At 50.6% G+C, this 14,142-nt stretch overlaps 1 protein-coding gene across 5 annotated transcripts in view; it reads right to left on the bottom strand.

Annotated features, from left to right (window-relative positions):
• Nucleotides 1–14,142, bottom strand: part of ANKRD27 (ankyrin repeat domain 27) — a 79,839-nt gene that overhangs the window by 27,409 nt on the left and 38,288 nt on the right. For 4 of the 5 annotated variants that reach the window (XM_017861716.1, XM_017861719.1, XM_017861721.1 and 1 more), the window contains 5 exons: nt 5,951–6,043; nt 3,279–3,406; nt 2,639–2,721; nt 1,318–1,433; nt 473–565 (listed from right to left, as the gene is read on the bottom strand). In XM_017861716.1, the coding sequence (XP_017717205.1) occupies nt 473–565; nt 1,318–1,433; nt 2,639–2,721; nt 3,279–3,406; nt 5,951–6,043 (513 nt within the window). The remainder of the gene's footprint in view (nt 1–472; nt 566–1,317; nt 1,434–2,638; nt 2,722–3,278; nt 3,407–5,950; nt 6,044–14,142) is intronic. The other variant, XM_017861718.1, reaches the window with a different exon arrangement.

Here is a 14,142-nt window from a genome sequence, read left to right as displayed (position 1 = left end):
AAAAAATTAAAATATTTTTTTTTTTTTTTTTTTTTTTGAGATGGAGTCTCGCTGTGTCACCCAGGATGGAGTATAATGGTGCGACCTTGGCTCACTGCAACCTCCGACTGCCAGGTTCAACTGATTCTCATGCCTCAGACTCCTGAGTAGCTGGGATTACAGGCGCCTGCCACCACGCCCAGCTAATTTTTGTATTTTTAGTTGAGATGGGGTTTCACCATGTTGGTCAGGCTGGTCTCGAACTCCTGACCTCAGGTGATCTGCCCACCTCAGCCTCCCAAAGTGCTGGGATTACAGGCGTGAGCCACCGTGCCTGGCCTAACATTCTTTCATATTCAAAAAATTTACACACCCAGTGTTTCAATAATTATCGACACAAAATACATTAGACTAATGAGATATCCCGATTTCTCTACAAGTGGGAAAAGGTGAACGCAGCCCCTCCGCCCCGGGAACAGCAAGGGCCACTCACGTCCTCGTGGCCGTAAGTGCAGGCCAGGTGGAGCGGGGTGTTCCCGTTGTTGTCCTGCACTTCCGCGCTGGCCTTGTAGTGCAGTAGCAGCAGCTGCGGAGACAAAGGAAAGCGATGAGCAGGGCACAGCTGGCTCCCTGGGAGGCCCAGCCTCCAGTCTTAGCAGGGGGAGGTCGTTTGTTACCATCTTCAATCTTATTTATGCTACTACCCAAACTATACCAACACCCATCCTTCCTGACAGTTTAGAGACTGAAGAAAACGGTCTAAAGCCCCATCTTTTCTTCCCCTAGATGATCAGAAAGTTTTTCTTTTTAGAGAGAGGGTCTCATTCTGTCTCCCAGGCTCAAGTGCAGTGGCACGATCATTGCTCACTACAGCCTCGACCTGCTGGGCTCTAGCAAACCTCCCGCTTCAGCCTCTCAAGTCGCTGGGACTATATGCACACACCACCATGCCCAGATAATTAAAAAAGATTTTTTTTGGTAGAGACGGGGTCTCCCTAGGTTGCCCAGGCTGGTCTTAAACTCCTGGGCTCAAGCAATCCTCCTGCTTTGGGCTCCCAAAGCACTGGGATTACAGGCGTGAGCCACCACGTCCGGCTAGGAAGTTTCAAATCTAAACCTAACGATCTTGTCCAGGAGACCTAGAAAGTCTTCCCAGGACACCCCGGGAGTCCTTGGACTGCCTGACTACTGCTGTAGCAGAGCTGCTGTGGAACGAGGAGGACACAGCACCAGGAGACGGGGGTGCAGGGTAGCCAGCATGACTGTACAGTCACCCATGCAGAACACCAAGCTCACAGGTGCAAAGCGACAGCCCACTACAAAGGCACCACTGCTCACCGTCACGCTCTGGTAGCCCTTCTGACAGGCCAGGTGGAGTGGAGTGGCCCCGTGGTAGTCTGTGGCATTTACCACGGCGCCCTTGGAAACCAGGAGGTCGATGAGGGATGCCTGCCCTGCAAAGCAGAAGGCACAATGGAGAAGGAAGGCACAGAGGACTTCCACACCTTAACTGTAAAACCACAACACTATTGTACCCTCCTAGTCCTGGGCATGAAACACACGGTAGACACTTTTTCTGCTAGAGAGGACCTACGGGTAATATCAAGTAAGGCTCTGCAGACTCCGGACACATTGGGGTAGACCTTGGAGGGGATCCAGCCAAAGTCCACCTCTCAGCAACAAAACAATAATGGAAAAGAGCCTTATGCTTCCAGAGGTTCCATGACTCATCAGTTCCTAAGATGGAATATTATGCAGCCATTAAAAAATACAAAGTAAACATATTCTTACATAGTGCTAAGAGAAAAACCGCACACAGCAGAATATTATGAGCCCTAGAGCACCACATATTTTATGCATCCACAGAAGCACGCAAGCACACAGACACACCCCAGACACTCATCAATCACAACGATCTCTGGGAGACAGGGATGGCCGGGGACTCTGGAGGACCTTATGTTTTCTATCTTGAATGTGCACTTTATTTTATTTACTTATTTATTTTTGAGACCGAGTCTCACTCAGTCGCCCAGGCTGGATATATCTCAGCTCATTGCAACCTCCACCTTCCAGGTTCAAGCGATTCTTCTGACTCAGCCTCCAAAGAAGCTGGGATTATAGGCGTGCGCCACCACGACAGGCTAATTTTCGTATATTTTGTAGAGAGAGACAGGGTTTCTCCACGTTGGCCAGGTTGGTCTCGAATGTCTGACCTCAAGTGATCTGCCTGCCTCGGCCTCCCAAAGTGCTGGGATTACAGGCATGAGCCACCATGCCCAGCCAAATGTATACTTTAAAAGACAATAATATTTTTTAAAGGCAGGGCCACAAGAACTGCAAGCTGACGATTCTGAGACCGTTCTCATAGTACAGATTCAAGCCTTCCCTCGCCAGGCGCCCAGCCCGGGGCAGCATTAGGCAGTGTTTCCATGCCGTGGGAACCACGCAGGGGGCTTCACCCAGCACAGGAGGCAGCAGGCTGGCCGTCGAGGCCTGTGGAACATTTGCTCCTCTTCTCCTTGCGGCCCTTGGAGGGTGGATCCATGACGCAGCCCCAATTGCCAACCCCCAGCCCATCAGCCAGGCCTCTCTGCTGGGTCACCTTGGGTACCATCCCTTTGCTGTGACAGCCCCTAGGGGCCAGCCCAGGACCACATACCACAGAGAGCAGCCACATGGAGAGGGGTGTGCCCCCTGTCGTCTCTGGAGAATGGAGTGACAACTGAGGGATCATTCAACCTCCTAAAATACAGAAAGAGACAGAAAACTACACAGGGGAATGGCACAGCAAAGCCTGTCCCTGACCAGGTAGATAGGCAGGTGCCACGGAGAGAAGGTGGCTCACAGGATGCCCCCCAAGATGTGTGTCTCTGGGACTGTCCCAGGGCTCAACCGATGTGAGGAACAGAGGTGCCTGGCCCTGGAGTCTCTCCCCCACCAACCCTTTAGGCCTCTACACCCAGCAAAATAGCCTGACAAGGATAATGAGAAACCAAAAATCTTACTGGGAACAACTGACATTCCTCCCATTCTAAAACCTCCTTTCTGAGGCTGGGGCAGGCCCTATAATCAGCCTACCCGGGCGGCCAGTCTGCCGGTAAGCAAGTGCTTTGACAACCTCCAACCTATCTGATTCTCCAAAGGGGCAGCTGTTACCATCTCCACTGTACAGCAGAGGCAGCTTGAGGGCAAGGAGGACAGTCCTTATCTGCAGTCACACAGCGCACAGTTGAGAAGGTCCAGGAGGCCTCCTGTCTCCTGCTTCCTGACACACTGAGCCTCCACTAGCACCCTCTTACCCAGAGACGAGTTTCTCGCAGTCATCGCAGAAGCAGAGAGGGTGACACATCTTTTGGACGGCATCTTTATCGTGGTCCTCTTGGCTGAGAAGTCTCTCCACTTCTTTCTGGTTCCCTGATGCAATGTGCTGAAAAGCGACATCCAAGATGCTATCCACATGCAGGAATTACTCAATTATTAGGAGTAAATTTTTTGAGAGTCCTTTTTTTTTTTTGGATGGAGTCTCGTTCTGTCGCCCAGGCTGAAGTGTAGTGGCACAATCTCGGCTCACTGCAACCTCTGCCTCCCGGGTTCAAGCCATTCTCCTGCCTCAGCCTCCCCAGTAGCTGCGATTACAGGCATCCACCACCACGCCCAGTGAATTTTTGTATTTTTAGTAGAGATGGGGTTTTGCCATGTTGTCCAGGCTGGTCTCAAACTTCTGCCCACAAGTAATCCATCCATTTTGGCCTCCCGAAGTGCTGGGGTAACAGGCGTGAGCCACCGAGCCTGGCCGAGAGTCCTTTTAGAAACGTTCATCTACGTGTTTATGGATGAAATGATTTGCTCTCTGGCATTTCCTTCATAATCATCTTGGCGGTGGGGAAAGCAGGTGGGGGGAGATGAAACAACTGCACAGTGGTGGCCTCTGCTCATTCTACTACTCTCTTTATTTCTGGAAATGTTAAAAGTTTTCCATAATTAAAAAAACAACAACATGCCTGGAGCGGTGGCTCACGCCTATAATCCCAGCACTTTGGGAGGCCAAGGCAGGCAGATCATTTGAGGTCAGGAGTTTGAGACCAGCCTGGCCAACATGGTAAAACCTTGTCTCTACTAAAAATACAAAACTTAGCCAGACGTGGTGGCGGATGCCTGTAATCCAAGCAACTCGGGAGGCTGAGGCAGGAGAATCACTTGAACCCAGGAGGCAGAGTTTGCAGTGACCCAAGATCACACCATTGCACTCCAGCCTGGGTGACAGAACAAGACTCTGTCTCAAAAAATAAAAACAAAAACAAACAAAAAAAGTGACAAAATTCATAAAGCAATAGGAATGGTGGGCAGACAACACATCTCTGAACATCAGTGTGGATTTTGCCACCTCACTAGAAAAAGCCTCAGTTCTGTTCCTCTTGTATTCTTTTTTTTTTTTTTCAGTGAATCCTTACAGGGTGATAAATAACAGAATTTATTTATTTATTTTCAGAAACAAGGTCTTGCTATGTTGCCCAGGCTGGAGTGCAGTGGCACAATCAGAGCTCACTGCAGCCTCAACCTCCCAGGCTCCAGTGATCCTCCCATCTCAGTCTCCCATATAGCTGGGACTACAGGTGCACACCACCAAGTCCAGCTTCATCTTGTATTTTGTTTATTTATCATTATTATTTTTATTTTTATACTTGCTATGGACTAGGGGATCCTCTTTTATTCTAATAGAGCCTCAGCCTACAATGGAAAGAGAACAGCTGCAATGATCAGGAAACCCTATCAACACACAAACCTGTGGAGCTCACCCTGTGCTTCCTGGATGTGCTTCTTCCCCGGGACCCACTCTAGCTCCAGGTTGCCTGGAAGCCCAGCAGCCTCCCCCAAGGGGATCTGCCCTTGCCCAGCCCTCACGGACTGCCCTGTGGGCACCTTAGCGGCCTGCCTGTGGCGAGTGTCTGAGCAGAGAGCTGCCCCCATGTGCCAGGTGACCAGACCATCAGGAAGTCAGGTACCGTGTTCCCAACCCAGTGCACACACCCACAAACATCTGACAGGGGGCTCCTTGAGCTCAGCGGAGGCATCAGCTCTGCCAGGGCTGCCAGCAGAGGCGCCACTGAGCTGGCCTGGAAAAACGAGTAGTGTTTCGAGGAACTGAGAAAGCAAGAGGACCGGCCTGTGCCCACTGTGTGCCGCCCAGCACAGCAACAGCACAGCATGCAGGGGGGAGACGGGGAAATGTGCCGGTCTCACTCTGCCACCCAGGCTGGAGTGCAATGGCACAATCATAGCTCACGGCAGCCTCCAACTCCTGGGCTCAAGTGATCCTTCCACCTCAGCCTCCTGAGCAGCTAGGAATACTGGTGCCCGCCACCACACCTGGCTAATTTTTGTATTGTTTTATAGAGATGGGTACTCATGATGTTACCCAGGCTGGTCTCAGGCTTCTGGCCTCAAGTGATCCTCCCATTTCAGCCTCCCAAAGTGCTGGGATTACAGAAGTAAGCCACCCCATTCAGCCTTGATCCCAGATTTAAAACCTCAGCATTCCTACCACCCATTCTGACTGAGCACAGAATGGAACTTCAGGGTTTATGCAGACCACCACCCTGATGGATTTTTTTTTCTTTTTTTGAAACAGTCTCTCTGTTGCCCAGACGAGAGTGCAATGGCACAATCTTGGCTCACTGCAACCTCCACCTTCTCGGTTCAAGCCATTCTTCTGCCTCAGCCTCCCGAGTAGTGAGACTACAGGCATGTGCCACCACACCCAGCTAATTTTTGTATATTTAGTAGAGGCAGGGGTTTCACCATGTTGGCCACACTGGTCTTGAACTCCTGACCTCAGGTGATCCACCCACCTCGGCCTCCCAAAGTGCTGGGATTATAGGCGTGAGCCACCGCACCTGGACAATCCTAATGCTGCCAGGGGATGCGGCATTCCTCACCCACCTTTACCCACAGAGACGTCTAGCTGTCTCACCTTAAACAGGCAGTCGGTGGGAGATGAAGTCATCTGAGACAGTAAGCTCATTCTCTGCTTAAGGAACAGCCTGTCACCAAATCCCTCAGACTCCTGTAGGAAAAAAACCAAACACACCACGAGACATGGGTGCAGATCCTTCAACACACAGTGCCCCGGCAACAACCCCGGCTGAGCAGTATCAGCTTCCAGAGCAGTATCGGCTGCGCCTCTCACCCGCCTCACACAGGACCTGCTCGCTGAGACGGAGGACGGGCTGACGTCAGGCAGGGAAAAGGGCTTCCTGGAAGCGGAGGCTTTGACAGTGGCTCCCGGCAGGGGAAGGGGATGGCAGCGGCACTCTGACTGCATGTATATGTGGAATGTGCCATCTCCAGCGTGGAATGCAGCACACACCATCATCCTCCAGATGGAAACTCACATTGCCCTGGCCTCCTTCCCTCCTCAAGCCTCTGACCAAATGCCTGCACAACCAAATACCCTGCTGTCTTATCTGGGGTCTTTGGGCAGGAAAGCCATTTTACAAGCTGGTCACAGTTTCCCAGTGTCAACCAGCAGGAGAGAGAGGGGTCTTGCTTTTTGGACGTGCCTATTAAATAATATGGCCACATGGCCAGGCGCAGTGGCTCACACCTATAATCCCAGCACTTTGGGAGGCTGAGGTGAATGATCACCTGAGGTCAGGAGTTCGGTAAGAGCCTGGCCAACGTGGTGAAATCCATCTCTACTAAAAATACAAAAAATTAGCAGGGCGTGGTGGTACACGCCTGTAGTCCCAGCTACTTGGGAGGCTGAGGCAGAAGAATCACTTAAACCCGGGAGACAGAGGTTGCAGTGAGCTGATATCACACCACTGTACTCTAGCCTGGGCGACAAAGTGAGACTCCATCTCAAAAATAAATAAATAGGTGAGGCGCAGGGGCTCATGCCTGTAATCCCAGCACTTTGGGAGGCTGAGACGGGCGGATCGCCTGAGGCCGGGGGTTCAAGACCAGCCTGGCCAACAAGGCAAAACCCCATCTCTACAAAAATTAGCCAGGCACGGTGGTGCATGCCTATAGTCCCAGCTACTCCGGAAGCTGAGGCATGAGAACTGCTTGAACCCAGGAAGCAGAGATTGCAGTGAACCAAGATTGCGCCAATGTACTCCAGCCTGGGGACACAGCAAGACTCTGTCTCAATCAATCACTCGATCAATCAATCAATAAAATGGCCACGAGGCCAAATCCAGGAAGATATACGGGGAATTCATGACACAGACAGAGATTAACTACTCCTCCATCTCTTTGGGTGTTTCAAGGATCCACCCCAATTAGTAAGTTTAGGTCTTCATATTGCTGGTAATGTTCACCTAGATACAAAAATCTAGGGCTGGGTGCAGTGGCTCACTCCTGTAACCCCAGCACTTTGGGAGGCTGAGGCGGGAGGATCACTTGAGCCCAGGAGTTTGAGACCAGCTGGGCAACATAGCAAGACCCCACCTCTGCAAAAAAATAAAAAATTAGGCTAGTGTGGTGGTGCATGCCTGTAGTCCCATCTACATGGGAGGCTGAAGAAGGAGGATCACCTGAGCCCAGGAGTTGGAGGCTGCCGTGAGCCATGATCATGCCACTGTACTACAGCCTCAGTGACAGAGCAACACCCTGTCTCAAAAAGAAAAAAAAAAGGCAAGGGCCGAGCACAGTGGCTCACACCTATAATCCCAGCACTTTGGGGGGCCGAGGCGGGTGGATCACTTGAGGTCAGGAGTTTGAGACCAGCCTGACCAACATGGTGAAACCCCTCTCTACTAAAAATACAAAAATTAGCCAGGTGTGGTGGCACATGCCTATAATCCCAACTATTCTGGAGGCTGAGGCAGGAGAATCACTTGAACCCGGCAGGTAGAGGCTGGGGTGAGCCAAGATTGTGCCACTACACTCCAGCCTGGGCGACAGAGCAAGACTCCATCTCAAAAAACAAGGCAAAACTCTAGGTGTTTTTCATAATACTTTATGAAATCATTTCTAGCAAGACAGTGCGATGCTCCCTTGAGCACCTGCAACCAAACTGTGTAATGACAAATTTGCTTCCTGAAAAAGGGTCTTGGTGGGAAGTAAAGGGAATTTCTTCCAGCCAGCAGCTGCCAGAAGACCCCCAAACCCTGACAAATTTGTGGAATAAGGATGTCTCTTTGCAGCCCTCTAAGTTTTGACTTGGAGGTCCACCAAAAGATAGAGCCGACAGCACCTCTGGGGATAGGCCATTCCTGGGGTCCTCTGCCAAGCAGGGTCCTCCCAGCAGTCCCCAGCACCTGAGAGAGGTGCTTTTGCCCCAGCTGCTGTGTGCTATATAAAGCTCTAACAATCCGCTTTACACCGCGGTTCACAGCTGAGCAGCTTAGGGTCAGAGAAACATCACACATTGTTATCCGGGTAAATCCAGCCCTTTTTCTGCAACTCTGGTTAACGATTTAGACAGCAGTGATGAAAAGAGGTAGGTCTCCCAAGACTGAATCTTCAGGGAAGAATGAGCTATTGGAAGAGGTGGGGGGGACATCAGCAAGGACTTACTAGAGAAAGGGGTAAATCCTTTTTATGAGAAACCCAGTAAAGTAAGGTAGGCCAAAAGCATGCAAAGCTGCAGCCAAGAATGGTACAGGTTCTTTCTTGCCTTTTTTTTTCTTTTATCTTTTTTTTTTTTTGAGACAGGGTCTTACTCTGTCTCTCAAGCTGGACTGCAGTGGTACAATCATAGCTCACTGCAGCCTTGAACTACCAGGCTCAAATGATCCTCCCACCTTAGCTTCCCAAGTAGCTGGGACTAAAGGTGTGCCACCATGCACTGCTGATTTTTTGTAGGGATGGGGGTCTTGCTGTGTTGCCCAGGCTGGTCTCTAACTCCTGGCCTTAGGTGCTCTTCCTGCCTCAGCCTCCCAAAGTGCTGGGATTACAGGCGTGAGTGACCAGGCCCAACCCAGATTCTTTCAAAGTTCTCTTTTTTCATTCACAAAGGTAACACTAGAGTCATCCCAGCAATTTATTTTCAGAAAGCTTAAGTCTTCATTTATGAACATGTTTAAAGAATGTTGAGTGGGTGTGGTGCCTCATGCCTATAATCCCAGCACTTTGGGAAGCTGAGGTGGGAGGATCACATGAGTCCGGGAGTTCAATCCCAGCCTGGGCAAAATAGCGAGACCTTGTCTCTACAAAAAAATTTAAGAATTAAAAAATTAGCCAGGTGTGGTGGCGCACATCTGTAGTCCCAGCTACCCAGGACACAGAGGAGGGAGGATCCCTTTGAGCACAGGAGATGGAGGCTGCAGCGAGCGAGGATCACACCACTGCAGTCCACCCTGGGTGACAGAGCAAGATCCTGGCTCTAAGAAAAATAAAATGCTATTGTCATCTCAAGTATATCTTGCAGAGAAAATTTCCATGAGACTACATTATATAAAATCAAAAGTAAAATCTAACTCGATGTCCTCATATTTAATCCTTAATACTCTTCAGAAACCTCTTCTGCTGTGAGAAGATACACTTGGGCTTTTTCCCGAGGAAACACCATCGATCCATAGCAATGACTCTCCACATTCCCAAAGGGAACTTCATTACTTAAACCAGTGAGCAGCTAGGCCATAATACAGACAGAATCAAAACAACAAGGAAGCCACCATGCCTGCTCTGTCAATTACAGACCACAGTAAATAGATGAGCACCTCTCAATACCTGCAGGGTGGGCTTCACAGCCAGCCTGAGAATGATGCATACCTGTTCTCAAGGTTTCACCAGAATCAACCATACTCCATCCAGAAGGGCAGGACCAGGGTCCAACACTCTGACAAGAGGGGTGCCTTGGACTGTGACCCTCCCTTGCCCATCCAAACTAAACACTATTCTTAGAGGCATCCTTACACCCCAGATGCAGAGACAAATAGACGTGCCCAAGACGTCTGAGCCTGCAGAAGGAGTGGACTCAGGCTGGGCGCAGTGGCTGGCGCCTGTAATCCCAGCACTTTGGGAGGCCAAGGCAGGCAGATCACTCGAGGTCACAGGTTCGAGATAAGCCCAGCCAACACAGCGAAATCCCATCTCCATAAAAATACAAAAATTAGCCGGGCATAGTGGTGCGTGCCTGTAGTCCCAGCTACTTGGGAGGATGAGGCAGGAGAATCGCTTCAACCTGGGAAAGCCAGAGGTTGCATTGAGCCGAGATCGCACCACTGCACTCCGGTCTGGGTGACAGAGCAAGACTCAGTCTCAAAAAAAAACAAAACAAAAACTAAGGACTGGACTCAAACCCTCAAACCAACACCAGCACGAGAGAAGCAACCTCTCAAATACTACTCCCAATCTGCCTGCAATATTTTCTGAATTAAAAGGAGGTGTGAGAAGCCAACGGATACCATTTGGTCAGCCACCTCCTTACAACCCGGTGAAGGCCTCCACAGAAAGTGAGAAAGCAGAAGACAGCCACACTATGGGGGCAGCTAGGGGACGGGAGCATCTTCGAGAGGTGGACGCTTCCTTCCAGGTGACCAGAGACAACCCAGGCCCAGCAAGGCGCAGCAGAGTGATTCCTCTGCAGGGCAGGAAAGCCGGCCAGGGAGTGAACCTTCAGACCAATCAGAGTGCAAGAACCACAGGGCAGGGCAGACACCACTGCAGGCAGAGTGAGAGAAACACAGGTTCCCAGAGCCTCAAAGAAAACAAGTCAAACTCACAACTCTTACTCCCCCGCCATGGAAATGAAAAGAAATTCTGATGCTGCACACACGCACAGGTAGAGACACAAGAGCACACACACACACACATTCTTTTTCATTTCTTATTTATTTATTTTTTTTCTGTAGAGACAAGGTCTCACTATGTTGCCCACACTGGTCTCCAACTCCTGGCCTTGGGTGATCCACCCGCTCAGCCTCCCAGAATGCTGAGATTACAGGCATGAGCCACTGCAGCCAGCCCACACACACTCTAGAATGTTGCTGATTTCCCCCTAAATATAGAAACAAGGCAGAAGAAAGGAACTTTTCAAAAGAGCCACAGCCAGACACATCTGAGACGCGATGGATGACCCCCAATTTCACTGGCAGCAAATGGGGGAATGAAATCAGACTTCAAAGAAGAAGACAGATTAGGCCGGGAGCGGTGGCTCAAGCCTGTAATCCCAGCACTTTGGGAGGCCGAGACGGGCGGATCACGAGGTCAGGAGATCGAGACCATCCTGGCTAACATGGTGAAACCCCGTCTCTACTAAAAAATACAAAAAAGAAACTAGCCGGGCGAGGTGGCGGGCGCCTGTAGTCCCAGCTACTAGGGAGGCTGAGGCAGGAGAATGGCGTGAACCTGGGAGGCGGAGCTTGCAGTGAGCTGAGATCTGGCCACTGCACTCCAGCCTGGGCGTGAGACTCCGTCTCAAAAAAAAAAAAAAGAAGAAGACAGATTAATTATTCATCAACTACCTGAATACTGTCAATGAGTACAGCGAGATCATGACCTAAAATTTTGGTTAAAAAGGTAACTGTGTTCGTTCCTTGTCACCGCCAAGTCATGTGGAGGTGGAGGCTCGGGTGTGTTCAAGATTCAGCTGCACCCATGACCCACTGCTATGGCTGAGAAAGGCCTTGCACTGCTGTACCCGTGACCCACTGCCATGGCCAAGGAAGACATTACTGCTGGCGGTGTAATGGACGTTAACACTGCTTTATGAGGGGTGCTGAAGGACACCCTTATCCACGGTGGCCTAGCGCATGGAATTCGCAAAGCTGCCAAAGCCTCAAACGAATGCTGAGCCCATCTTGGTGTGCTTACATCCAACTGTGATGTGCCTGCGTGTGCCACATCGGGGAGACCCTGGGTGCTGAACACCAGGTCAAACTAATTAAGGTTGATGACAACGAGCAATGAGGGGAATGGGTAAGGCCTCCGTAAAACTGACAAGACAGAGGAGACCCTATGAAGGGGCTGGCTGCAGCTGTGTAGCAGTTAAGGACTATGACAAAGAATCTCAGACCAAGGATGTCATCAGGGAGAGCTTCATGTGCAAGAAATGAACGAATAAAACGCTGGCTCACATTCCTCAAAAAAAAAAAAAAAGATACAATTGTGTATGCACAGAAAAAAAGACAAATGCTAAAATATTAATAAGTGTCACCCCTGGCTAGTAAGTTTACGGAAGTTTTTGTTGTCTTCACTGCCATTTTATAGTCTGCAAATATTATTTGTAAGCAAACATTAGTCTTCTAATTAGAAAAAAATTAAGCTATTCTTTTGGGGAAAAAACGGTACTCACTCTCTCTCTCTCTCTCTCTATATATGTACATACATATTTGAGACAGAGTCTCACTGTGTCACTCAGGCTAGAATGCAGTGGTGTAATCTCGGCTCACTGCAACCTCTGCCACCCGGATTAAAGCAATTCTCCTGCCTCAGCCTCCCAAGTAGCTGGGATTATAGGCACCTGCCACCATGCCTGGCTAATTCTCTTATTTTCAGTAGAGACAGGGTTTCACCATGTTGACCAGGCTGGTCTCGAACTCCTGACCTCAGATGATCCACCCGCCTTGGCCTCCCAAAGTGCTGGGATTACAGGCGTGAGCCACCATGCCCGGCCCAGCACACAATATAATTTCACTTATGTAAAATATACATGGGTAGGGAAAAGACGGAAAATGCATGAACGTGTTAATAACGAATGAATGCGATGGAACTGCCTGTACCTGAGGGCGCCTGGACAGGCTGATGCTGTCTCCCAGACGTTTGACCTCATCATTATTTTGAGAGATTCTACACCAAGCTCTGACAAAGATGAATGTTCAATCCTCGGTACTCTCACCTTGTAATACAGAGATCTTTTCATTTTATTGATTTCAACTTTGTGATTTCTGTGAGTATGATCACGTTTTACTCATTGGTATGTAGTGAAACAGGCCAGCAGGACAACTGTGGTTCAAGATTCTGGCGATTCACGCAGAAATATAATCACACACCCCCACTCCAGCCAACACTCACCAACAACCAAGGAAATAATGGCAAGGCCACCGAGTCCTCAAATTGCACACATTAATGGTCTCACTGATGGCAGCGGTGGCCCATCGGGAGTGGCTGCTGCAGACGTAAGCTGCAGTGGAGGAGGTGCGGCCAGAGTTGTGCACTCTGCAGGGCCAACAGGAGCCAGGAATAGGTGGGAGCCCCATCTCCTACTGAGTTGGCAGGGCGGGAGCCCTGAACTCCCAGGAACAGCTGCAGCCGCCTAGCCACAGCTCTGGATCCAGGCACCTCTGAGCTCTCGGGGGCCCAGGAAGTGCCCCTGCCCCGGCAGGCTCACAAGTGCCTGCTCCCGCTCCCCCAACTCCTGGCACCCACTCCTCCCTACTCCTGGCACCCACTCCAATTTCGGAGCAAAGGTGAGGCCAAGTCAGGTACTGTTACAACCCAGCCAGGTGTGCGCATGCTTGGGGTGACGCTGACACGCCAGCCTACTGATGCCTCAGACCCCTCCAACATTTTGGGAGCTGATGAGCATGGGAGAGTGGCCAAGACAGGGGCTGAGAGCAGCTTGGCATGGGCCTGCAGGTGCCCCTTGGCACAAACAGCCTGGGCACACTGGCCAGCATGCTGAAGGTGGCAGAAGGCAGACAGGCTCCCGAGTGGAAGGGCAGGTCCCGAGTGAAGCCCCACCTTCAGAACAAGGACAGCCTGAAGCCTGGGGGCCGGGCTGTCAGTTCCAAGTGGAGTCTACGGCCCAGAGTGAGAACTCATGGTGCTTTTTCCAGGCCCACCCATGGACCAATCAGCACATACTCCCTCCCTTCTGAGCCATAAAAACCCTGGACTCAGCCAGACTCAGACAGATGTTGGGACTACTAACTGCGGAAAGGAGCTATCTACGTCGGGCCTCTTTGACTCGTCAGGATGACCTGCCTGCGGTAAGGAACTGCCCACTGAGCGTCTCCTGAGAGCTGTTCTGCCGTTCAGTGAAGTTCCCCTCTGCCTTGCTTACCCTCCACTAGTCTACGTACCTCATTCTTCCTGGACATGGCACAAGAACTCAGGACCCACCAAATGGCAGGACTGAAAGAGCTGTAACATAAACAAAGCTAAAACATGCTCCGAACTCACTACACTGCAGGTGACAAAAAGGAGAGAAGAGCTCTCTGGCCCTTCAGGGAGCCCAACCTAGGAGTTCCCTGAGCCAGGGCTATGACACTC

This window comes from Rhinopithecus bieti, unplaced genomic scaffold (assembly GCF_001698545.2).
Source record: "Rhinopithecus bieti isolate Rb0 unplaced genomic scaffold, ASM169854v2 scaffold_62779, whole genome shotgun sequence".
NCBI classification, from domain to species: domain Eukaryota; kingdom Metazoa; phylum Chordata; class Mammalia; order Primates; family Cercopithecidae; genus Rhinopithecus; species Rhinopithecus bieti.
Note: the sequence above shows the minus strand (reverse complement) of the source record. Positions and strands in the feature narration are given on the sequence as shown.